We start from the raw sequence: 25,353 nt of genomic DNA, 5'->3' as shown, positions 1-25,353 counted from the left end.
ACGTCAGCTTGGTGCATCCTCCAGTTGTTGAACAGACAGCCACGTTCTTGGCACAGCCCATACTCGCATCTACGATCTCTTGGGCTTCTTGTTGTGTCCAAATTTTCTTTTGCGCCCTACGTTGACTGCTTTACCCCAGCACCTAGAATCCGTATTCTTTTATTTCTCAAATACCCTGTAGACCTCGTCAGGAGCAAACGAAACGATCGAGAGTCCATACGTATACGACTACCTTCCTAGACACGTAATTCATCATGGCGCCCAAGAAGAAAATTGCCGTCATGACGTCCGGCGGCGACGCCCCGGGCATGAACGCAGCTGTTCGTGCCATTGTCCGCATGTCCATACATCTGGGTTGCGACGCATTCTGCGTCTACGAAGGATACGAGGGCTTGGTGCAAGGAGGAAAATTCATCAGGCAAATGCAAGCAGAGGATGTCCGCGGCTGGCTCTCCGAGGGCGGAACCCTGATTGGTACGGCACGGTGCATGGCGTTCTACGAGCGACCCGGACGTCTCACCGCGGCCAAGAACATGGTTCTCAACGGCATTGATGCACTTATCATCTGCGGTGGAGACGGTTCTCTGACGGGTGCCGACAAGTTCCGCGCTGAGTGGCCATCGTTGCTGGAGGAGCTTGTGAGCAAGGGCGAGCTGAAGAAGGAGCAGATCACCCCGTACCAGCACCTCAACATCGTTGGACTTGTGGGCTCGATCGACAATGACTTGTCTGGGACGGACGCAACGATTGGTTGCTACTCAGCTCTGTCTCGAATTTGCGAGATGGTCGACTACATCGAGGCCACAGCTGCGTCGCATTCCCGAGCTTTTGTGATCGAGGTCATGGGAAGGCATTGTGGATGGCTCGCACTGCTCGCAGGAGTTGCCACTGGAGCTGACTTCATCTTCATCCCGGAGCACCCTCAGGAGGGCAACTGGAAGGAGGGGATGTATGCCGTAGTGGAAAAGGTTGGTCTAATTCACTCTATAATCTCGCAGCTGGTCTTTACGATAGCTAACTTTGCACTGTCATACAGCACCGAAAATTGGGCAAGCGCAAGACCATCGTGATTATCGCCGAGGGTGCCAACGACCGCAGTGGCAAGAAAATCACACCTGAGGAAGTCAAGGATTTGTTGGCAGACAAGAACGGTCTGGCATTGGATACAAGAATTACTACACTGGGACACGTCCAGCGTGGTGGACGTGCGGTTGCCTACGACCGTATCATTGCAACACAGATGGGTGTGGAGGCTGTCAGGGCTGTCATCGAGGCAACACCCGAGACAGAGACTTGCTTTATCGCCGTAAACGAAAACAAGATTGTCCGCAAGCCTTTGATGCAGGCAGTGAAGGATACGAAGAAGGTGGCTACAGCGATTGAGGCTCAAGATTTCGACCATGCTATGTCGCTTCGGGATTCCGAGTTCGCAGAACAGTACCAATCCTTTCAAATCATGACCACTCCAGAACCGGCCCTGCTTCTGCCAAACGAGAAGGTAAGCGCTCCCCCTGGCTTCTGTCGAACTTGAGGTGTTTTCTCGGTCAGCTAACGACATGTAAGCGTATGAAAATTGCCTTCATCAACGTTGGTGCTCCAGCAGGTGGCATGAATGCAGCCATACGCGCTGGTGTATTGTGGTGTCAAGCCCGTGGTCACGAGGCCATTGCTATTCATAACGGTTTTGCGGGATTCGCGAGGCATCATGGCGACAAGCCCCTTGGCGCCGTTCGGCCGTTCGATCGTCTTGAGGTGGACGGATGGGCAAGCAGGGGTGGATCAGAGATCGGCACGAACCGAGAAGTACCCAGCCAGTCAGGTATGGAACTGATCGCGAAACTGATTGGGCAGTACGAATTTGATGCATTGTTTGTCATTGGTGGGTTTGAGGCCTTCCAGGCCGTTTCGGAGCTCCGGATGGCACAAGAGCAGTACCCTTCACTCCGAATCCCCATGGCTTTGCTGCCCGCGACCATTTCCAACAATGTTCCGGGTACCGAGTACTCACTTGGCTCCGATACGGCCCTGAACGCCTTGGTAGACTACAGTGACATGATCAAGCAGTCGGCGGCAGCCACAAGGCGACGTGTCTTCGTCATCGAGACGCAGGGTGGCAAGTGTGGTTACTTGGCTACATTGGCCGGTATGGCCTGTGGCGCAAGTGCTGTTTACACCCCCGAGGAGGGGATTAGCCTCGACATGCTGGCTGCAGATGTAACCCACCTCAAGAAGATCTTTGCGCATGACAAGGGACAGTCACGGGCCGGCCGTCTTGTTCTTGTCAACGAGAAAGCCAGCAACGTTTACAACGCCAAGCTCATTGCCGATATCCTCCGTGAGGAAGCTCACGGCAGATTTGAGGCGCGCGACAGCATCCCCGGCCACGTGCAACAGGGTGGTGTACCCTCTCCGATGGATCGCTCGAGGGCTGTTAGACTCGCCATCAAGTGTATTCAGCATCTGGAGCAGTATGGTCCGAAGCCGCATGAAAAGGTCAAGGCGGACCCCAGGAGCGCCGGTGTCATTGGAATTCGCGGTGCTGATGTCGTCATGACGCCGATGAAGGATGTAGAGGACAAGGAGACTGACTGGCCAAACCGGCGTCCCCTGAACGCTTTCTGGACCGAGTTGAAGGAAAGCGTCGATATTCTAGGCAGCAGAGGCCCTTACCCAAGGCCTGAGCCCACTTTGAAGGGGCTCAAGGCTAAAGATGTCAAACGTGGACTGGAGTAGGAAACAAACCCGTCCGGTTATTTGAACATCCGCTCCATGTTACTTGCTTGGCTTGGCGTGCTGATTCCTGGTGGTGTGCCTAAAAACACTGCAGGCACAAAAATCTAACTGAAGCATGGTTTAATGACAATATGAAGTTTGGAAATCATATCTTATTCCCCTTGGCTCAGATTGGCGGCTTTTCTTGACATCGGACTTGGCTTGAGATTTCTGAATTGCGATGAGCTTAATTGTTCTCTTTTTGTGAATGTTGTTGCCCTACACACCCGCTTATGCGCACGCGAACTTGGCGTCTCTTCAATACAACCTCGTCTCTGAATTTTAACCCATTATCTGTTGTCCTGTCGGTATAGATACGAAAATACGTCTTTATCGCTTCCTTTCTCACAATTTTTCACACGGCAAGGGAATCCGAAGTTCTGACAAGTGTCTTACTCAGCGTGCACCCGAGAGAAGTCTTCGTGTGGCTGGCATGTTTTCTCCACTCCCATTGGACTGGTGATCTGCAATCGTATGGAGTACGATGGCTTCACCGATGCAGGTTGTGTTTTCCTTGTCTTACAAGTCGTTTTTGCTGACTATATTTTGCTCTTCTTTTTGAATTTATCGTCTTTTGAACTTCTCGGGACTATGTTCTAGTTATCCATGGGAAGACGGAAGCCGAGCAGTCCGTGGCAACAAATGACGACAAGTTTGGATGTCTGGATAATCTTCCTTCTTGTCCCATTCACATGTTTTCTCAATCTCGAGGGACGAGGGCGTGGGGTCCTCTTATGCGCGCCGCTGTGGGGTTGAGCAAAGCCCAGCGTTGCAATTTTCGTGATATCCTTACCCCGTGTCCTATTTGCTTCAAAGCAACTCATTGGTGTACTCGTAAACACAATTTCTCTCATCAAATGGCATCATTCCTCCATCGCCCCGCTGTTCTATTGTACCTCAACCTTTGATCTTCAGCTCCCGTTTCGGTCCCGAATACCCCGTAAGCTCGGCTATCATCCACTCCGTCTATTCTCGTTTAAAAAAGAATTGGGGGCTAGACTACCCAGATGCTGAAAATTTGGGCGGCTAGATGCGTCCCCGGCACCACACCCATCCGCTCAACCCTTGTTCGAACTCAGCCTCAAATCTCCAAAATATGCATGTTGCTTATTCAACCCATGTAGCATCCACCATCAGCCCAAACCATTTTGAGCAAGTATTGGCAAAAGGTGAAAGAGGGACAACATGGTGAGGAGTTCCCCAGACCCGCAGATGGTCAAGACTATTGCTACAGTTTGTCACTGGAATCGACTCCAAGCTCAGCATCAAGAAGTGGTAAACAAAGGGACATCTTCGAGGTGATGCTGACGATCCCCTTTTAATGACATGCTTGAGGGGGGCAATACTAAGCAATACCACATTTCCGTGGCCAAGCTCGCTACTTATTGCTATTTTCAAACGCCTCTGTTTTCTCATGTCAGCGATAAGAGAGGTCTGGAGCGCAGAGGTGGTATCCATTTCTGGCCCCTTCATTACACCGTAGTAATCCCTCCACTCACGGGTTTCCCCTTCTGGGATACTTGCACAGCTGCGGCCCTCAATGAAGAAAAAGATCTGGGGCGGCATTTCTCACTTTTAGGCTGCTCACCATTTTTTTTTTTGTTGTCTCCAGTTTTTGTTTTTATTCTCTTTCTCTGTTGCAACATTCTCACTGTGGATTTTTCAAAATCAGTAATCAGTACATATACTTGAATCCAAGTGCTCATTCGGGGTTTCAGCAAACACTTGGAAGGAATCTACTGCTCTTGAGATTGCAGACGCTAAGATAATATGCTTGTTGGCCTCTTCAGGTGATATCTTTGGGCACAAATACGACGAACCAATAGAGCTTCAAGGGTTTACGAGCAAAAAACAAAAGACGAACCGCGGGGATGGTCACCCTGGCGAGTCCCCGGGCACTGCCCTCGAGCCTTGTCCTCTTATCCCTCGCGGTGCAGCTATGTTCTGCGTCGATGGCGGCGTGGTGGGTTGGCGACAAGAGGGCGCCGCAGATTATACGGTGGAACGCGACCCTGGGCGGCATAACGTACAGCAGCTGTAATACCAAGGACACGCCTTCGTTTCCTCTGGATCCGCCAAACGTTTTGGACGTGGCTCAGAAGCCGCGCAATGGGACTTCGTTGACGGGGCAAGGGTGGTGGAATTCCAAGACGACTGCTGTAAGTCGTTTTTTTTTTTTTTCTTTTTTTCTGCTTGCTATCTTTTGGCTTGGATACAAACGGTTGTAGGTCAGTGGTGCTCATGTGGAGAAATCCCTCAGGCGTCGATTTTCTACCAAGCCGAAGATGGCTCTTTGGTCAACACCTACCAGGAGTGCGACATGAGCACGGGCAAGTTCCGTCGCCTGACCACCGAAGTAATCACCAAAGATGCGCCGTCCTCGGTCCACTCAGAGTCGGGCCTGGCATCTGTCCTCCTTTCCAACGAAGGGACCAACGAGGGCTACCGCGTGTTTTACCACGACGAGAATAAACAGGTCAACGTCATCGGCTTCAGGCCGACGACCTCAAAGTTCTACTACGACGGTATCGTGTCGCAGGATTCGCCCTCGGGTATGGCCCTCGCCGCGGCCTTCAACTCGAACAAGAACTACTCGGTCGTGTTCCCCAGGGACGATGAAAACCTCGAGCACGCGCGGGCGACGGCTAATGATGCCAGACATGGAATCAGTGAGTCGTGAGATCATAAGAAACACCCCCAGCAACCCCCATGGGGAAACCAGACATGGGGGAGTGGAGGGATGCCTTGCTCTAGGCTTGCATATACTAACAAATCTTCCCCTGCCCCAGCAACCCTACCCCGACCCCTCAAGGATTCCGGCTTCGGCAACATGACGAGCCTGGCCAACCGCACAGGCCTGGTCCTGGACAAGGACTTCAACGTGACGTCGAAGCTGCGCCTCCCCGCCTGGACCTCGGACCCGAAGCTCGCCCTGTCGACCGACAGCGGCACCAAGCGAAACGTCTTTTGGCTGGGCTCGGACCGTCGCCCGCACCACATCTACATCACGACGCAGGGCTGGGATTTCCAGGATACCAACGTCGGAATCGACGAGTGGCCCGTCGCCGACGCCGACTCGGACCTCGCCCTCGCATACGAGCGCGGCACCGACAACGTCCGCCTCTACTACGTCGTCGGCGGCCGTCTCAACGAGCTCAGGCACGACAAGGTCAGCTCCGGCAACGGATACGAGTGGAAAGTCGCCGCCGCGCTCCCCATCACGTCTGCCGGTGATACTTCTACCACCACCGGCGGCGGCGGCGGCGGCACCACCACCAACGACACCAACAACGGCGGGTCGTCCACGGGCCAGGAGACGTCCGACTCGCAGTCCGGCAGCGACGCCGGCCTTTCGACGGGCGCCAAGGTCGGGCTCGGCGTCGGAATCGCCCTGGGAGTCGTCGCCGTTGGCGCGGCGTGCCTGAGCATCTGGTACGTGCGCCGGCTCAAGAAGACGCAGGCGGCGGCGGCCAGGGCGCAGGCGGACGAGGACGACGAGGAGAAGAGGCGGCGTTACGAGCAGGTGCAGCAGGAGCAGCAGCAGCAGTACAATCCGTACCAGTACCAGCAGGTCCAGCAGCAACACGGTGGGCCCCCTTATCCGCACAGCAACGGAACCAGCCAGTTTGGCAGCGAGATGGGCAGCCCCGAGACCACGTACCACTACGGAGGCTACATCCCGGACAAGAAGGCTCCGCTGGCGTCCGCTTCGCCCGTGCCGCAAGAGATGAATGCCAACCCGGCCGTGTACGAGTTGCCAGAGCAGAGGCGCGCAACGGAAATGGATGGAGGGAGCGATGTTATGTCGCCGCAGAGCACGCATCGGTGAAGACGGTCTTTTGTTTAATAAATCTTGTAGTGGATTTAAAACTGGGGGGGGGGNGGGGGGGTTGAATGGGCTAATGTAGAAGGATGTGTGTGGCCTGGCGTCGTAAACAGCGTTGTCGGCTTTGTTGCTTTTCTGTGGAGCCATTGTTCGTTCCTCTTTGGCTCGGATGGCGTTTATGGTAATGTTTCATGTTGTATTGTATTATGAAGGTGACGACTGCGTATTCCCGGTTGTTCAACTGCTCATATAACTCCTGATCTGTTCTTCAGTCGATTACGCAACGCTTGTTGCGCTCTACGAATGATTTTTGCTGTGTATCAAATCTGTGAGTGACCGAAATCTGGTGGTAGGTCTGCTTTCTTTTACATGGTTGCCATGCAAGTTCGTGTTTCCAACTATATAGCCCATGATTTCGTCCTGTCTCGAATAAACACAAGGTATTAAAACACACTGTAAGTCCGACAGAAACGACAAGCTTTAAATTCTAAGCGAAAGACACGATACTCCATAATGATCAAAATATATTGGATAAACAGCAGTCTAGACTAACGGTATAAAAAAGGCAAATGAAATGTTCCATCAAAATCGTCAAGTCGTAACAAATATCAAGCCCCAAATAAATGGTAAATGACATATAGTCCACCACCGTAACCAAGAAGCGGATCAGATGTACAGCTCAAAAAGAAAACAAGATTTTATATCCCAGTCCATGGCTCATAAACAAAGAGAACAAAAAAAGTAGAAAACAGCCAGGCCATCCAGCTGAATATTGCAGAATAATAAAGATGCTGTCCGTCTCTTGTCATTACATTTTTTACGTTCGTTTCTTAGCGTAGGTAGCCACGTGGGCGGCGATCATAATAGACCTCTCTGTCGACATCGACCTCGAGCTCGCGGTCGTAGTATTTGTCTCCGTTCCGCCTGCTGGAACGGCGATAGTAGTCCACGTCGCGGTACTCGCGATCCAACTCAACCTCGCGCAGATGTCTCCTGCGGTGCCTGCGAATGTCGTCTGACAGTTCGACAAGGCGAAGAACGTCCTCCTGTGGGTTGAATTAGTGAAAGGTCCTGACGGCCATTTGATTTCTAACAAAGGATTGGTAACTTACGTATTTCAAGTATTGCATCACATAGAAGAAAAGGTCCGTCTCCTCAAAATCATAACCCATATCTATTATTGCCTCGCGGCAGACGAGATCTTTGGTTATCTCAGTCCACATCGATTCGTCTTGGCGCCTTGATCGTCGCCGAGTTGTTTGCTCAATCTCGACATCCATCGTTCGTTTGTCCCGAATCTCGACATCCGTCGTTCGCTTGTCCCGAATCTCGACTGCGAGACGATCGGACTCGGTACGATCCCGATCACTAACGCTGGTGTAGGAGTCGTCATCGCGATCGCGCTCGCGCTCCGGAATGAACTTGGCGCGCCGGACACCATTGTAACGCTGCCAAGTCACCTCGGCTGCGCCACCACCCACGCCGTCCATGCGAACACGTTCTGTTCCAGGAGGGACGTCGACGATGGTCCAATCGCGGGTGGCACCGTTCCACGCCTCACCCATGCGACCGCGGTTGTCGATGCGGGACGTGATACGGTCTGACTCTTCCGCATAGTCGGGTCGCCGGGCAGGGGGAAGTGAGTGCGTGTGGCCATGGCCCTTGCGGAACTCAGCACTGATGCTGGTGGAACGGTGTCGGGAGTTGTTGTCGATATCAACGCGGATCTTGCGTTCACGCTCCGTCTCGACAACACGTGGAGGGGGAGATGGACTCCGTGGACGGGCAACAACTAGAGCGCCACGATCCCGGGACACGGAGCGGCGACGGCGTGTCTCGTGGATGTCAACTTCCGTGCGGTCGCGATTGCGGGAGATATCGATCTCGGTGTCGCGAGTGGTGGTGACTTCATAATCACGAGTTTGTTTGAGGATTGGGCGTGGCGGCGGCGGTGAGCGCGGTTTGGGGAGGTGGATGGTGCCTGTTGGTTGGTGTGTTAGTGACTGATTATAAGTGACATAAGAGTAAGGTGGGCTTACCGTGGTCAATATTCTTGTAGTGCGTGATAACCTCCCTCTCGATGGTGGGCGCACGAATCACCTCGGGTACAGGAGGTGGAGGAGGGGGCGACGGGCTTGGGGATGGCAGACGCTCCCTGGATCGAGAACGCTCAATAATGCGAATGCGCTCTCTTTCAACCGAGGGCGACCGACCACGTCGAACAATGCGAACCGGCGTTGGCTCCCGTTCCTGTTCCCTGTTGACTATCCGCGTGCTGCTCCGAATCCGCTCGACCGAGGGGCTCCTCCTGTTCTGCTCCATAATCCTAGTCTCCCTGACATCAATCCTCTCTCTGGTTGGGGGCGGGCTGGGACTGCGACTGGGGCTTCTCGTCCGGCGGATGTAACTGCGCTCCTCCTGAAATCGGACTTGGCTGGGCGACCTGGGCTGTGGCCTCGTAACAGTCTCCACCTCACGTTGGCGCAGGACCAGCGGGCCAGAGGACTCTACTGGACGACGAGACTCCTCGCGCCTCATAAACGAGGGCAGGCGAGAGTCGGAGTCGTTGTCCCGGTCGCGCTCCCGTACAGGCATCCTCCTGTCGTCACGGCGAACCTCTTGGAACCGCTCATACAGGTCCGTATCAGAGCCGGCACGGGAGCGACGGGGAGGACCCGTCGAGTAATACGACTCGCGGTCGTCATAGATGTCACGATCGCGGTGCGACATTGTGACGGCTTAAGACTTAAAAGGTAAATTCAACGGATTTTATTGAACTCTGATTGCTTCTCTGACGCACGTTGCTGAGCGCGCGGCTGTCTATTCCGACAGGTTTAGAGGTTTCAAGAGACGAGTAAAGTCTGTGCAGGAGAAGGTCGAGTTGTTGATGAACACGTATGGCGGTAGTTGGAAGCTCGATGTGCAGGTGAAAGCGTGCAGTAGATCGCGGTGTGTTCGGACGATTGTGCGTTCAAGGTGTGTTGTGTTGCTTGGGTTGTCCCGGCTCAGACCAAGCAAGGTTTGGTCTGCGACAGCTGCTGCTTGACAGCTAGCTATCTAAGCAAGCGACAAGGAGCGAAATACTGCAGAGTCCTAGAGAGGGACAAATGAAAAGGAAAAGAAAAGTGCCAACTTAACGTTGGAGAAATGAGACGATAAGAACCGAATATAGGGAGGGGGGGTTTTCAGGGTCTTCGTCAAGTCGCAAGCCAGCGAACAAACTCAGACGGAGATGCAGGGAACAACAGCGCAAAAAAAAGAAGGATGGATGGAAAGAAAAACGTCGTCATCCAAATGTGGTCTGCTCGCCCGCTTTGCTCTGCTTGGTTCGGATGAGAGAATGGCGGCAGTGGAGGGTGGGCTTGGAGGGGTTGGGTTTGGGTTTGGGTTGAAGTGAGCAGGGGTTCTGGCCAGCACTGCCAACATGGAAGCTGTGCTAGTGTAACTACCGGGATACCAGGCGACTCCACTAGGTTCGGACGTTTGGGCAAGGGGTTATGGACTGAACCTGCTGTTTCTGCTGGGGAAAAGCATTTTGTGGCAGCGTTTGGCAGCGGACGGCAGGGATGTGCATCAACGGGCGGCAACCGGGCAGAGACAGAAGCGGAGTAGGGATATTCTGGGAATCAATGCACACGAGCAAGAAATAGCAACAGGAGCTGTGAGCCGTGCAATTGCCGCGACATGGAACTGTTTTGTAGAGCTGGGTCGTTTTTAAACCGTCCGATATCTTTGATTTCTTTTTTATTTTCTTTTTTATCTCACCGTTATTTATTTACCCTCGTCTTTGGATGGCCGTTTAAAAGTACTGACTGCGCTGCACTGCACTGCACTGCACAACTTTGCTTGCGGCACCGCAAATGCCCAACTACCCTACCTTGATTAGGCGAGGCGGCTGGGACTATGGTCGTAACCATAAGGTAAACTAGGGTAGGTAAGGTAGGTAGGTGTACCTTAGGTATGTAGTCCGTAAGTCCGTATTACAAGCCGACTGCAGATTTACCCGCCTTTTTTCTTTTTCTTCTTCGACTAAAACTAGCAGATCAAACATGTACCACGACGCCCGACTACTGTATCCGTAGGGATCTTCAGAATATTTCATCTCCTCTCCCTGCCCATCAATTTGTATGCGGCACACCTGAAGTAGGTTTCTTCACTTAGACACACGCGCACTCACTCATGGGCCAGATGAACCCTTGGACAGGGTGTGACAGCTAGTGGCAGTCGCGGGGCCCAACATGTCTCAGCAGAGACCCCCAAGCCCCGCCTAATCGTGCTCGTGCCCATGTTTGTGTGAAGACGATTGACCCGATTTAGCAAGACTCACTCTGTCTTGTGAACCCCGTCGGTCGAATGCTTTTTCTCTTTTTCTCTTTTTTTCTTTTTGACTTTTCTTGATTTTTCCTTTCACTTCCCCTTTTTCCATGAGGGTTCTTCAAAGTTTCTTTGGTAACCGAAATCATGGAACCAAGTGGAAATCGCCGTCATCGGCGTAACCCTTTCTTTGTTCCAGGAAATCCATAAGCCTTCTACGTGCGTGGTATTCGACGGAGCCAGAGAGAATGGCTTGAACATTCATGACTCGTCCGTGCTACAAGGTAAGGTGAGGTAAGGTACCTTGGGTACCTACAGTACTTTACTAGTTCTAGGTACGGCAGAGTACCAGAAGACTTAAGCCTTGTCTTCTTCCTGCTGGGTTATGCCCGGACACAAGAGTACCTACGAACGAACTCGAACTGGCTGCTGACTGGCCTGACTGGTTCATGTCCAACCAAGCTGACTCTGACGCAATTGTGCAGTTGTTACCGGGATCCACTTTCTGGCATTTGACTTTTTGTTTTCCAGACAAACCTGAATGACTTGCCGTTGAGAATTATAAAATCTCACATATACGGTCTATTACGCAGTAAATACCAAAGAAATGAAGCCTCTCCCTCCTCACCATATGCACATCAGCCTGGTTCGATTTATCGTGACCGGCTGGAGGCTCTTGGCCCTGGCTAACTAACACGCGATTCTGCCTATGTGCCTGGTCTAATTTGCGTCATGTTGACCGAAAGGCAGCTGCAAAAAATATGCGCCATCCAATAGCTCGGGTTGACCAATTCTACCGTCACATGGCACTGGACTAATTTCTGAATATTCATACAGTCAGGAGGGCAGGCGAGGCAGGCAAGTAATCAGTCTCTGACCAATTGAGCAATGGATAAAGAACACGCATCTCTGGGAGTAATGGTAGTGTTGAAGATTACCAACGGATTGCAAAGAGAAATTGCTTCCAATCATTAACATAATAAGATTCCCTTCAAAAAGCTCCTTTGCGGATATCAGGATGGTCATGCAAGCCATGATATCATGACAGCTTGTCTTGCGTGTATGTCAAGCCTCCTGATGCAGGCAGACGCAACCAGATAAAGTTGTGGCTTTTGGAATCGCTGTGGCGCTCATGAGAGTCAGAAAGTGGGTCAAGAACCAGGGCTACAGGATCTTATCGCGCCTGGAGCAAGCTTATCGGTCACTGCCCCGCGATTTGATTCAGGGATATGATGGATTTGGACGAGTTGGGAATACCCTCATAAAAAACTTGCATACAATATCACCGAAAGAGAGGAAGAAAAAAAAGTAAAATTTACAAAGAAAAACAAACATTACCTACCTACTCACCTAGCAAATCCATCAAATTCAACATGAAGCTCAAGGAGATTCAGCGCTTGGAGCTGCCGCCATCGGCGGATATGCACGTTCATTTGCGCCAAGGCCAGGTTGTTATATGCCGTATTCTATTGTCTTTTCCTCGAAGTGACAAGAATCTGCTGACACTGTTGATGTGATGATTAAGCTCATGGACTTGGTTGTCCCGAGCATCCGCAAAGGAGGCGTAGATACCGTTTTCGTCATGGTACGGGACCAAAACTCCTTTTCTTTATCAAGCAAGCCGATAGCCTTGAACTATGAATAATATCCAAGATGTCCGAACAAACGGCTGATACATCAATAATACCAACTTAGCCGAACTTGCAACCCCCGGTCACTACCGTGGCTCAGGCTCTGGAGTACAAGTCCAAGCTCCAGGCTCTTGACCCTGAGGTGACCTACCTCATGTCCTTATATGTATGTTCATAATTAAGCCCCCTAACTGCGTCTCAGTGACCCAAGAAGGCACAATTTCTTTTGCAGAATATTTTCTAATCTCTAAAAACCCATAAAAATAGCTCCACCCCTCAGTGACCCCCGCCGTCATCTCGGAAGCCGCCGCAGCGGGCATCACCGGCGTCAAGATGTACCCGCAGGGCGTGACGACCAATTCCGAGGCCGGTGCCGGCGCCGACTTCCTCGAGGCCTTCTCGTCCGTCTTTGCCGAGATGGAGCGCCACGACATGGTTCTCAACCTTCACGGCGAGGTGCCGGGTGTCGCCCCCTCGGAGGACCTCTCGCTCGAGGAGGCCTTCCTGCCTGAGCTCCACCGCCTGCACGCAAAGTTCCCCAACCTCAGGGTCGTCCTGGAGCACTGCTCGACCGCGGCTGCCATTGATGCCGTCAAGGCCTGCGGGCCGACTGTTGCTGGTACGTTTGGATAGCTGACTTGGAACCATCCCCCACCAGTGACTCCCCCCCAAACCCTTCTCGAGCTACTGCGGGTTTTCGTTCTTTCTGCTTTTGAGAATATCTCCGCTCATAAGACCTCACCGTCCCCCTTTTCTTGCAGGTACCATCACGGCCCACCACCTATACCTGACGGGTGACGACAGCGAAGTCGACCCGCACGCCTTCTGCAAGCCGATCCCCAAGAAGCCCAAGGACCGGGACGCGCTCCTCAAGGCCGCAGCCAGCGGCGACCCCAAGTTCTTCTTGTAAGCACGAAGCCGTTCGTTCCCTTGATTTTTTGCAGTTTTGTTTTTTGTCTTCTACTCACTTCTAACTCAAACCTCCCCCTTTTTTTTCTTCCCCGTCTCTTAACCCTTCATCAGTGGAAGCGACTCGGCCCCTCACCTCCTGCCGACCAAGTCCAACAAGCCTGCTCCGGCCGGCGTCTTCACGCAGCCGTTTGCCACGCAGCTGGTCCTGCTCGCGCTCGAGGCCGCCGTCGAGCGCGGCGCCGTCGACGAGGCCGACGTCACGCAGGAGCACCTGGAGCAGTTCCTAAGCCGGGCCGGCCGGCGCTTTTACAAGCTGCCCGAGCCGGCGCCCGGGAGGATCGTGCTCGAGAGGAAGGGCGACAAGATCCCCGCCAGCATCAAGAGCGACGACGGTGCCGTCGAAGTCGGCATTTCCAAGGCCGGCGCTGACGTCTTCACTCTGCAGTGGGTTTAAGCAGGGGGAGAAGAGGCGTCAAAAAAAGTTGATGTCTTTGTTATAGGCTTGGCTATCTGAGTCTGTAGGACGAGATATCGGGTGAGTAAACAGGGTAGAGAAAAGTAGATCTGAATTAGAAGTGTGTGTTTCTGCAATCCACTCTCTTTCTCCCCCTACCCGTGGCGGCACGTACTAGTAATCATGGTCGCGTTACAACACCAGTGCGCCACCTCATTGAACGTTTCATTCAGGCCTTGCTCGGCTTCTTAAAAACCCACCAATATCAGTATGACAGCAAGATGAGATAATAATAATTCGTCACAAAAAGTTAAACATAAATAAAATAAAATAGACCGTAAGGCAGCGCTTAATTCTTCCGGCTGTTCTGAATCATCAGACTGTCCCAAATAGCATTTTAAAGAGGTATCTCGTCAACAACACAAGGTAATAATATCAGGCAACGAAATCAGGACAAATTCAGGCATCATGGGGCAGGCCTAGTCAACCGCCTCATGTTGGGTGATGTTACAATAACTTTGCGATGATCAGGATGGTGATGAGCCATTTAGCTCGATCTGCAGATGCCGAGAACTCAGGAACTGGGCGATACTAAGTCAGTACTATGTAACTCGTAGGCGAAAACCCATGTAACCTGAGGGGTAACGGTAGGAAGCTCACCTGTTCTGACCACGGCCAGACCGCCTTCTGCCGTCAGTCTTTTCCTTGGTTGCCGTCTTCTTTGGTGCAGCAGCTGCAGCCTTGGGCTTCCGGCCACGTTTAGCTGGCTCAGGCTTGGACTCGCTGTCTTCCTCGACCTCGGAGGCCTCATCATCGTTGACAGGTTCGACAACAGTATCGGACTTCCTGGGTCGGCCACGGGCCTTCTTGACGGGAGCCGGCTTTTCATCGTCTTGTTCATCAGCCTCAGCCTGCTTTGCGACGCCTCGCTTGCGCTTGGCAGCCTGTTTGGGCTCAGCAACGGGTGCCGAGTCAGATTCCTCTTCCTTGGGGACGACTGAAGCGTTGGACTTGCGTCCGCCACGGCCGTTCTTAACAGGCTTCTCATCCGACTCTACCTCACCCTTGATGGGAGTGTCTTTGGATTTGCCTAGGCTGGCGCGGGCGCCCTTCTTAGCAGCCGGCTTGGCTGGCTCCTCCTCCTCCTCCTCCTCGGGCTCCTCTTTGGCAGCAACCGAGGCATTGGACTTGCGGGCACGACCTTTTTTCTTGGGCGGTTCGGCTTCTTCATCCTCTTCGTCCACCTCTGCCTTTTTGCGACCACGACCCTTCTTCTTGGGGGCCTCGGTTTCCTGCTCTGCCTCAACCTCCTCGTCATCTTTAGCGCCGGCCTTCTTGCGGCCACCTTTAGCTCCTTTCTTGGATGCGGCAGCCTTAGCCTTGGGCTGTTTGCCATCAGCGTCTGAACACGGGTACTCAAAGACACGTAAACGGGTAGAAACCGAGCGCTGGCCCATATTCTCTTCCATGACATACCTTTTGTTCCTCTTCCTCCTCATCACCACCCTCGACTTCAGCCTTCAGCTTCGTGACCTTAGCACGACCGCGAATGCCCTTTGAGCCAGGGACGTTAAATTTGGGGTCCTGAACAGGAGCAACACAGTCAGCAATCTTTCCAAACGCACCGGCAGCCCCAACCACGAGAACTTGTCCAGACGTCTGGCCTTTAAACTTACGCCCCTGAAATCCTCAGGATCGATATGACCCTGCTCTACGCAACGGCGAATCTTGGCCTGAAGATCGGGGTGATCACTGCAAACTGTGTCAGCAAAATTTGTGACCGGATTCAGATTATAAATAGCATGAGCACCAACCTCAGCTCGTCATAGCCGTCAAGCAGGTCCCAGTTGAACTTGCCCTCCTCCTCCTGAACTGCGTCACGGACGTTGCAGAGCTGGAAGCCGGATACGCAGCCCCTTTGAGAGATGTTCATGTCAGCAAGCAGACCAAAAAAAAAAAAAAAGAAAAAAGAAAGAAAAAGAACACACGGGGGAAGGGGTGAAAATGCCCAAAATCGCAAACAAAATAAAAGTGGATGAATAGCTTGATGAGGGTCCGAATCTTACCAGTGCTTCCACTTCCAGCTTCCATGGTCAGACTGGGGAAGGACAAACCAGGTACCGAAGCGCAAAGTGCCCTTGGTGCACTTGTCGGCGGCCGCCTTGCACACCGTGTCGCTGCAGTTGGCCCTGTTGTTGGGCGATAACTCTGTTTTTTGGGTTGATTATCAAATTACGTCAGTGAAGGCGCTCGATCAGACCGTTATAAGCTTTTTATATCTGCATTTTCGATGCTGTCTCCCGTTCGCAACAGCATCGAGGATCATAAGATCAGGAATGTAGGCAAAGGACTCACCGATTCTGTAGGACATTTTCTTGTATTATGTCTGCTGCCCTTTTTTTGTTCAAAGGTTTCGCAAACAAGCAGAAAAGAGAAGAAAAAAAAAAGTTGTCGCGAGTTTGCTCACTCGCGATTGCGCCGAACAAAGTAAAATGATGGCGCGATGACGCGCTGCTCAGAGCTGGAAGAGCTAGAGCTTTTTGCTCGAGCTCGAGCTTTGAGCTTTGAGCTTTGGTCGCGCGGAGAAACAACACAAAATCAAACAGAGAAGGTAAACCAAAAACACAAAGACCGTTGATTGTTAATTTCGGATTTTTAAATGATAGATTTCTGTGATGAGAACTGATTCTTTTTTTCTCTTCCACTGAAGAAGACAAAGATGGAGGGGACAGAGAAAAAAAAAAGTTTGAGAGCGGCTGGTCCAAAGTGTTGGTCGCACGGCACGCGCAGAACAGTCGCGTTTCCCCCCTGGAATCTGCAACGAGAGGCGCCCCACCCTCTCTGCTGCTTGCGGATGCCTAATTCGGCAGGGCCGTGGCAGTCCCTTTGCTTTTTTGTTCAAACGAACAATCGCCCCAAAAGACCAAGACAATCTGGAAAACATCGCCGTACTCTATAGTTCTAGAGTGTTAATATTTCAGTTACTCATACAAGATATTTGCAAGGGAAAAAACGATTCAAAAATTAAACAGTTGATTTTTTTTTTTTTTTTACCACCTTTTACCATGCTCACAGTGTATGGTATGCATCTGACATGCTGCCCCAAACAGAGCCCAAAAAATTAACAACCGTATCAATCACAATGCCAAAACCATATAAAAACTAAATCTAGACTCATGCCCACGCTCACAAAAAAGGACACCACCCAATATACATTGCCGTCAAGTTCCTCGGGTCGATGGCCTGCTTGATCAGCTCCTCTACCTGCCCCTCCACGCCCAGAGGGATACTCTCCTCTGGCAGCAAACCCTTGACCTTGCGTTTAATGCTCTCAACGACGCTGTGCGGGTTCAGCCTCACCGTGCCGTGCCCACCCACCCGGTCGCGCTTCTTGTCCCTCTGGAGGTCCAGCGTTGGGTCGTAGATGAAAGCCTCAAGAATCGTCATCAGCGTTTCCTCTTGCTGCCGGAGGATGCTCAAAGTAAGCTCGCTGCACTTGCGGAAGGGTCCCTCGTGCCCATAGATGCCCATGGCGGCTCTCATGTTGTGCGTCAGTCGGAACGGTACGCGCTCCGGAGTCGCGAACGTGAGGCCCTTGTCGAAGAGGCAGTTGAAGTCGACATGGAAGACGCCACCATTCCCTTCCTCGAGCAGGACGTTCTCGCCGTGCCGGTCTCCCAGCCCCAGGATTGTGCCCACCATGGACATAACCGCACAGGACCTTGTGTATTTGAGACGAGCAGCGAACCATGCTGATGGCTCCGGAAATTGTGACACGAACCACAAGGGCAGCACCGCGGGGAACATAGCAAGTACCTGATCTGTGAACACCTTGATGTTCTTGCCATCTCCAGCTGCAGCATCACGCATCAGCGTCTGGATTTGCCCGTAGTTAGGGGAGATTCCTTTGGCCTTGTAGATGTTGAGCAGGATGTCTCGGAGAGTCTTCAGGCCATCAACCCACTCGATTATGCCGCACTCTTCGTTCAGCGGTGTGACAGCATAGGTTCGAATATACAGTCTCCTTCGACTGCTTTCGGCATCACGCTTCAGGGACCGGTTGATCATGCCGTTGAATTCCATTAGCCGCTGGTCCGTCCGCAAGTCGTCCTTGGGCTTGACCAGCAACCCGTAGATATTACCGTCCGACCCACGAGCCTGTAGCTTTCTCGGCTTAGCCAGCGAACTCAGAACTAGGACTTCGTCGAGGAACGAATCCAAAGTTATCAGGTCCTGGCTGAAGGCCTTGTGCTTCCGTACATGTTCCGTCCGGGCTGGCAAAGTCGCCATGAGAGTTTTTTCGATAGGAACCACTAAAGGACACGGCGTGCATTTCGGGTTGAAGCCTAGATCCCGGCTGAGACTTGCAACGGTTGTCCTGTTGCTTTGGAAATCGCCATTGTTGCATGCTGATAAAAGCTGTTCTGCTAGCCTCTCGCCCATCCGCAAGAGCTGCTTAAGGTCAAAGCTAGCACCTTCCACCTTCCGGCCGTTGGCAAATTTCACCAGCACCGTAATGATCTGGATAGCTCGGTTGCGCCTCTCGGAAGGAATCCTTGAGGTCATTACGCCCAACAGACTCCATACCGACTGTCGTGGATGCGCATCAATGACTTTTACTATTAATGATTGCAGCAGTTGGAAGACCCCCGGGTGAGGGTGGGCGATTCGTGCTACAATCTGGGGGAGTGCCGTGTAAAAGATGTATGCTGGCATTTTTTGCATGTGTTTCGTAAGGTATTTGTGCAACTCCTCTAGCTGCTGCTTGCGCCGCTGATACAACTCGCGCGACAACGACACCTTACCCTCTGGTGCCTTATCTATTCGAGCGCCGAGTTCTAGCCACAGAGTAAGGATCCGCGGGAGTGTCTGATAGAGGTACTTTGTTCCATAATTAAGAGAACGAATGTAGTTCTCAATGACCAACTTGGCCGTTTCTCCGCTCAGGTACTCGTCGCTCTGGTCGTCAGGCTTGAGGGCCTCTTCTGACTCGAGCACCTTCTTGTAGTGGCGGCCAAGGTAGTAGTGACCCTTCTCCCACGGCGAAAACGTTTTTGCTGCTGTTTGGAACTGCTGGCGGAGGGCACTGGTATGTGTCTGGCCGGCAGACTCTTGCCATTTTGCTAATAGCAGATGTGCCTGGGCGGTCAGAAGCCTCTTCTCCCATTCGAGAATTTTGCTCGATGGAGGTGGGACGGAGCTCAGTCCCGCGCTTGTAAAGTTATCGCCTTTGATGGCGCTCTGCAAGACTTGGATGGCTTTGCGGTGGTTGCCCTCTTTCCACAATAGTCTTGCGTTGTCGATTGTGGCCAGTCCGTCTCCTAAACGGTGTGCATGGAGTACGGCATTGAACGACTGATGCATTGATCCCGCTTTCCTTGCTAGGCGCGCACTTGTCAGCCAGAGCGAAGATATATCGCCATCGCCAAATCTGGGCCGCATCAGCTCCATTGCTGCCCTTCTGACGCCCAAAACATATTGCTTGTCATTGACATAAGCACCAATGACCGCCAGACGACGGTTCAGTGTTGCCAATACATTTTGCTGCTTCACAGTTTTATCATCAGCAACTCCATGATTCTCTGCAATGAGTTCAAGATCTGCCAGTACGTGCGCCTTCAGCATCGCATCATGAGAAGCTTGTAGAGACGAGGTAGTCGACCAAGATAGTGACGAGCCAACTCTGTCCCGGAGAAGCTGAATGTAGCCTTTAAACTGGTCATGGCGTCCTTCTCGGAGACATATCAAGGCTTGACCAATTCCAAGGTTGAAAACCTCGGTGGTGTCACCCGCAGTGTACGAGGCTAGGTACTTCTGCACTGTCTCCCATCGGCCTGTTGCCCATGACGCTTCTACAGCGAACGGAGCGATCCTGTTAATCGTAGTTGGTGTTGTCTTGATGCCTTCTACGTAGTTCAGTAAGACATCTGCACAAGAGGTGTAAATGGTTAGCTATGCCCCAGTCGAAAGAATGGTAGAGAAATTGACGTTGTCCTTTCTATCTTACCGTATTGCCCAGACTCCTTCAAACAGTTGAGGAGGTCAAGTTGAGCATCCACATTTCCCGGCTCCTCCGCCAGCTGGATTTCGTACCACGACTGTGCCTGTGACCATCGACCTGCTTTTCGGTGACTCAAAATCTGCTGGTTGAGATCGACTATGCCTAGGCTGGCTGAGATGCCTTCTAGGCCATCTGGCTCATCGATTTGCGTATATATGAACTGCAGCTCGGACATCAAACGCTTTGTCTCTTCTGGGTCCGCCTTGGCGTTGTCCCTCGTCTTTGACGCGTGTGGCTCCAGGTGAAACAGAGCCCTTGCATACTGTCCGCACTCCATGGCTCGTCTTGCGAGAAGGTCAGCCGGTATTGAGTTGATCAGCTGCTCTACTCTGCGTATTGCCTCGCGGCTATGGCTGTCCTCATGTTTCGTTTGTGCTTTTCGTGCCTGCAGCCATCGCATGGAGTAGTCCAAAACCCGGAAGGCTGCCTGTATCGTGGTGACAGGGTTAGCAAGCATTATATGCAAAAAGTCGTCAGAACAGAGACACTAACCTCGCAATATTGCTTCATATTATCCCGCTCTGCGTATGAGACATTGTCTGGCAGCTCCAGCTGCAGGATGCTCTTCAATTCTCCGAGCACATTCTTGCGGTCTTTCTGGACCGTGTCATCCCCAACCACTATATGAACCACCAAATACGGAAGAAGAAACTCAGAGACAATCGGATCTTTCACTTTGATCACACGGCGCAGCGGTTCGAACAATATCTGAGCAAAAGGATTCTGTCCCTTATGCAGCAAATCGAACACGAACGTCCGGAGCCAGTTGGCATATGGTTTGTTGGGGCGGAAAAGAGGATACTCGATGTTTCCGTTCGCTATCGCATTGACGCGGTAACGCGAGCTCATAAAGGGCTGTAGTACTTCCCGTACGCTCTCGGGCAGCGTTAACCACTTCTGGTATATATGCTCGCCTTCGCCCCCTCTGAGTGCGTAAGCTGTTTTGAAGTCGGTCCTTTCGAGAAGCTCCTGCATGACGTATGATAGGTAGCCTTGGAAGCTAGTGTCGGTCGCCGAAAGAAATGCCTTGACCAAGATCTCCTCCAGAATGAACAAGACGAAATCGGTGGTTTCGCCAGCATCCTCAAAATTTCTGGCGACAACAAACTGGCGACTCTCCCGAACGGTTTCAAGTCGATTTGAATCAAGGCAGCCAACGTTACCAAGGCACTGGACGCATAGACTACTGATCTCGAGATGGACGCTGTTATATCTGGCCGAGCAATCGAGCAGAGCCCGCGTTAGGGTTGTGACCGAACTGTCGGGCTTCTCACTGATGGCCGAGGTCTGCAAGTATGACTGATTTGTGCGTAGGTAAGGCGATAGTTCCTTGAGGGCTTGGAGAACAACGCCAGGGTTTTCGTTGCCGATCCTCTTTGCAAAGATCAAAAAGACCCCTCTAGTGTCCAGTGGAGTCCTGAGGGAGTTGAGACGCGCTTCGACATCGACAAGGTCGGAGAGCTGAGCAAAAGATGGTAGCTCATAGATCTTTGCCTTGAGCATATCCTGGTTATTCGTGAGGAGAGAGTTCAGTATCTCCTGACAGACGGTTTTGGTTGTTTCATCAAAAAGGTGCCAGTAATGGCCTATTATGAAGAAAGTGGTTTCCAGCAAAACGTCAACGTCATCATCTTCGAGATTCTTGAGCAACACGGCCCAACAGGACACGGCCGCGGATCTAAGCTCGTCGTATGCCAGAGCCGTAAGTAGAAATGCAGTGACCTGGCAGTCATAAAGATCAGCTTTACACAATCACGCAAATATCTCCGTGGAGGTTTTGTTCGACTCACTTGAGGCCTGGCGATTCTGATGTAGAAACGACAGAGTTTGATCATTTCCTCCATGGCTCGAAGGGATCTTTTCTGCTCGTGAACGGGGTAATGTGTGGATGAACTCTCCTTCAGCGTTTCAGCGATATGTGCTGTCAAACCTAGCGCGTGAATTTGGAGATAACGAGCAACCATGTCCTTTTTCTTCTTGTACTCTCGCTTCAGATGGTCGTCAAACGTAAGCTCTGCCATGAGCAACAGGGCTGAGCGGACCTATGTGTTGTGAAGAGCATCAGCATGGGAACAGGCATACCGGGTTTGTTGACATGGTAGAAAAGACTCACGCGAGCTTTCTTCTCTTCGTTACCTTCACCTGAATCTCGTAGGAGCTCCAGCACTGTAAGGACAGGATCTGCGGCGATCAGGGCGGCCAGTTCTGTGTTGTTGAAGTGCGACGATATTTGCCTTAAGCTACTTAAAACAAACTCGTGTGTATCAGGAACCTCCTGTACAAGTAGCAATGCAAGAATGTAACCAAGATTGTTGCAGTCAAGAATTGGTTGCCACGCAGCTTTCTCACCGCGAGCCTCGGCAATCTTCTGTACAATCTCCTTCTTCTTGGTCAAGACAAGCCATGGCAAGGCGTACTGCTGGATCGAAAGCAAGTGATCGGATACGCTGATTTGAAGTAGCTCTGCGGTGAGCCGTGTAGTTTGTGGCCTAGATATCATGTCTTTGACGGTTGAGAAGGCTATACTCCTCCAAAATGGGTCGAATAAACGCCGGGGCGTTGTTTTACGCGCAGCAGCAAGGTTAAGTATCTAGTTTTGTGTCCCTTCTATCAGTCATATCCATATGCAAAGGACACACGAGAGGCAGACTTACTTCGTTGAAAGCAAATGCTGAAATCATTGTATTGCTGTGCCCCAGAAAGTCGAGTAGTTTCACGAGGACTAAGCTCAGTCCTTCGTCGGACACAATGCTGTAAAAACGTTAGCAAGAAGACAGGGCAACGATCAATGGGAGAAGTACATACATCCCAACTTGGCCCCATGCCATTATACATGTTTCGTTCAAGTGGGCAACGTTCTTGTCGGAAAGACTCTTCAGAAGACCTAATACAAGCGACTTGTTCCGCGCAACCAAATCCCTGGTCCCTGGCGTTGCTGTTTCAGAGTCCTGTAAAAAGGCGGCCAGGGTTCTCCTAAATTGCATACAGTCAGCCTCCATGGTCATCTTTCAGATCAACCATCAAACCAGATTTACACTTACCCAGCTGCGATACGCAGCTCTCTTACAGAGCTGTTCAGCGACTGAAGGCACCAATGACCAGTCACCGACTTTTCCAAATCCAGCAGATCAGGGTCTCTAGTATGTGACGCTACTTTTCTCAAGGCCATCATCGCCACGACTCTGGACTTCTTGGAATTGGTTAAAGACGGTAGCTTGACGATTCGCCCAAAGGCCTTGGCAACCATAGACTTTGCGCTAATGTCGAGACACAGTGGGGTCTTCCGTCCCCTGTCATAGGATGAGCAAAATGTGCAGTGCAAATTTTGCGAGTTGGAAGCGCTGCTGGTCATGATCAGGGTATTGTCGGTAGCGCAGGATATGTAGGCAAGTAGTTCGAGGACTTGACAAGCTTGACGCTCATCGAGTGACGAGAAGCCATTTCTGTGATGATAAAATTGTGAGCATGCGTATGTTCAGTACCTGGTATAATAAGGTGAGCACTCACGAGATAAGACTCTCAAGCAAGGTATAGTCTCGCAGATCATCGGCATTGAAGATTCTGCAGATGGAGTTTAGGAGGTGAGGTAGCAGTCTAGGTTCTGCTGAAAGTTTCCTGCGCTTAGCCGATGGCTGAGATGCACCGGCAGGCTGTTCATAAAGCTTTAGGTTTGCAACGCATTGCCTGAGTGTTGGTTCGACAAAACTGTCGAGCTCGATGCCGGCGTGGAAGCTCCCAGGATCTATACTAGAGGTCGCATTTTTCAGGAGGCTTATACAATGCTGGAGAGGGTTTTGTGTCAGTAATGGACTTGGCCTCTCCCTGGCCAACCGATACCGGTCTCATAACTCACCGTAATGTCTGTGCCAGGTCCAAGGTCATTAATCTGCGAGGCGAGTGTGCCTAATGGGTTGAGTATCTGGGAAACGGCAAGCCGGCTAATTGGTTTACATCTAACTGCAGCATGACTGATGTAGGCAAGAGCAAAACTAAAGACTTTCCTGGCCGCTACACCATTATCATCGGTGGCGAAGAGCTCTGAGGCCGGTTCCAGAAGGCGGCCGCACAAAAGAGCCAAGACACTAAGCGCTTTATAGTAAAGGTCGCGGCTTGAGTCATCTGATGAGGCGAACTGAGATGATATTAAATCCACGAGGCATTTTAGAATTGCAACCGACTTAATATCCAAGCCGTTTGCATAGCTTTCATACACGGCGTAGTAGGACTGTAACGAATCGACAAGCCAGGGTATGGTCTGTTGAAAAGGTGAAGCAAGAGCCAGCTCAGGTTGGCTGGTCGATACGACGGCGCTGCATATTGTACGAAGTACAGACCATGCGTTCCCGAGTGCATGTTTCACACTAGCTACCTTGTAGGTGCAGTCCTGGAAGGACGCGTCTGGTAGGAAAACGTTGGTGGGAAGTTTTGAGGAGAAAGCAGATTTTACACTGATGAGAGGAGATTCAAAGAGGTGGCCCAAAACAGCTAGTTGTGCAAGTTAGTCTTGCGTCAAGATCCAAGAGGCCATGGACAAAGGATACTCACAGTCAACACATCCTTGTAGGTAGCGCAGAATCCCAGCAGTATGGCCCCACAGATCGCAGTGCTGGTTCGAAGTAAGCAAAATAAAGCGGCAAAGCTCCTCGATGGGACTGGATAAGGCAGCAGCCATCTCCATGCCGAGGAGCCTCAAGACCCTTGGCAAGATCCAAAGCCACAGAGGCTCGCTCTTGCGGAAGAGAAAGGTGCCCTCCTCGGCGACGTAAGCAAGGACTGCAGGGGTTTCGCGGATGGTCATTTTAAGAAAATTGACGGCCTTGAGGGTCTCGCCCTCGAGCTGCTCGATTTGAGCACGCGAGACGAACGGATCGCCCCATTTAAGGCCGTCGAGCGAGATGAGCCCAAACACGTATATCAGCATGTGGTTGTGCTCAATGCGGTCTTGGGCCGTCTTGAGCAGCTCAGGATCGTTTTTTATACGCTCTATCACCGGCAAGAACTTCTGCAGCTCTGCGGTCTCGTCAGCAGCGCGGGATGACCGTACCGAGGCAGAAAAGTTCTCGACGAGCTGCGCGGCCAGCGTTGAGGGCGGCGGCTGGTTGGGTGCTTGGGGAGGCGCCATGGCTGCCGGCATTTTCCGCTCGACCGGCGCGACTCGACCAAATGACTCTGGAGCCATTCTTCAGCCCTCATTTGCTTGTGGGGGAGAGCTGGTAGATGGCAATATACAGAGCCGCAACTTGTCGCGGGGTAAATCTGAGCATCAGATGCAATGAACAAGTCTGGCGCACCGATAACTTGGACGCGCCGTTGGGTGCACGCGCAATCACGTGAATCCATTAAACTTCTTTGGCTGGTGGGTCCTTCTGCATGCATGCGTCAC

The 25,353-nt window shown here is 51.9% G+C and overlaps 5 protein-coding genes across 5 annotated transcripts; 2 read left to right on the top strand and 3 right to left on the bottom strand.

Annotated features, from left to right (window-relative positions):
• Positions 1–120: 120 nt before the first annotated feature.
• On the top strand, positions 121–3,645 carry PgNI_10762 (uncharacterized protein). Its single transcript, XM_031130735.1, has 3 exons — positions 121–968; positions 1,037–1,498; positions 1,564–3,645. Exons 1-3 carry the CDS (start codon positions 255–257, stop codon positions 2,731–2,733), a joined length of 2,346 nt encoding a protein of 781 aa, XP_030979602.1. The 5' UTR covers positions 121–254; the 3' UTR covers positions 2,734–3,645.
• Positions 3,646–7,428: 3,783 nt separating this feature from the next.
• Positions 7,429–9,328, bottom strand: PgNI_10761 (uncharacterized protein; the record flags this gene model as incomplete). Its single annotated transcript, XM_031130734.1, has 3 exons — positions 7,429–7,644; positions 7,711–8,579; positions 8,638–9,328. 3 exons carry the CDS (start codon positions 9,326–9,328, stop codon positions 7,429–7,431), a joined length of 1,776 nt encoding a protein of 591 aa, XP_030979603.1.
• A 2,957-nt stretch (positions 9,329–12,285) lies between these two features.
• On the top strand, positions 12,286–13,909 carry PgNI_10760 (uncharacterized protein; the record flags this gene model as incomplete). The annotated part of the gene is made up of 6 exons (XM_031130733.1): positions 12,286–12,339; positions 12,438–12,497; positions 12,608–12,709; positions 12,811–13,162; positions 13,305–13,449; positions 13,567–13,909. 6 exons carry the CDS (start codon positions 12,286–12,288, stop codon positions 13,907–13,909), a joined length of 1,056 nt encoding a protein of 351 aa, XP_030980469.1.
• A 656-nt stretch (positions 13,910–14,565) lies between these two features.
• PgNI_10759 (uncharacterized protein) lies at positions 14,566–16,280 on the bottom strand (the record flags this gene model as incomplete). The annotated part of the gene is made up of 6 exons (XM_031130732.1): positions 14,566–15,294; positions 15,386–15,493; positions 15,586–15,661; positions 15,724–15,825; positions 15,976–16,117; positions 16,265–16,280. 6 exons carry the CDS (start codon positions 16,278–16,280, stop codon positions 14,566–14,568), a joined length of 1,173 nt encoding a protein of 390 aa, XP_030980328.1.
• Positions 16,281–17,095: 815 nt separating this feature from the next.
• PgNI_10758 (uncharacterized protein) lies at positions 17,096–25,149 on the bottom strand (the record flags this gene model as incomplete). The annotated part of the gene is made up of 11 exons (XM_031130731.1): positions 17,096–19,836; positions 19,917–20,397; positions 20,463–21,692; positions 21,761–22,012; positions 22,084–22,560; positions 22,625–22,721; positions 22,776–22,943; positions 23,012–23,413; positions 23,478–23,752; positions 23,824–24,455; positions 24,516–25,149. 11 exons carry the CDS (start codon positions 25,147–25,149, stop codon positions 17,096–17,098), a joined length of 7,389 nt encoding a protein of 2,462 aa, XP_030980325.1.
• Between the last annotated feature and the right edge of the window lie 204 nt (positions 25,150–25,353).

The sequence above is a fragment of the Pyricularia grisea genome, chromosome VII, assembly GCF_004355905.1.
Source record: "Pyricularia grisea strain NI907 chromosome VII, whole genome shotgun sequence".
Taxonomy (NCBI): Eukaryota; Fungi; Ascomycota; class Sordariomycetes; order Magnaporthales; family Pyriculariaceae; genus Pyricularia; species Pyricularia grisea.
Note: the sequence above shows the minus strand (reverse complement) of the source record. Positions and strands in the feature narration are given on the sequence as shown.

What these genes read in the sequence shown, in the direction of transcription:
- PgNI_10762 (XM_031130735.1), top strand. Translation starts at nt 255, where the DNA reads ATGGCGCCCAAGAAGAAAATTGCCGTCATGACGTCCGGCGGCGACGCC. An exon ending in TGTATGCCGTAGTGGAAAAG is followed by an intron (nt 969 to 1,036) that starts GTTGGTCTAATT and finishes ACTGTCATACAG; the next exon opens with CACCGAAAATTGGGCAAGCG. An exon ending in TGCTTCTGCCAAACGAGAAG is followed by an intron (nt 1,499 to 1,563) that starts GTAAGCGCTCCC and finishes ACGACATGTAAG; the next exon opens with CGTATGAAAATTGCCTTCAT.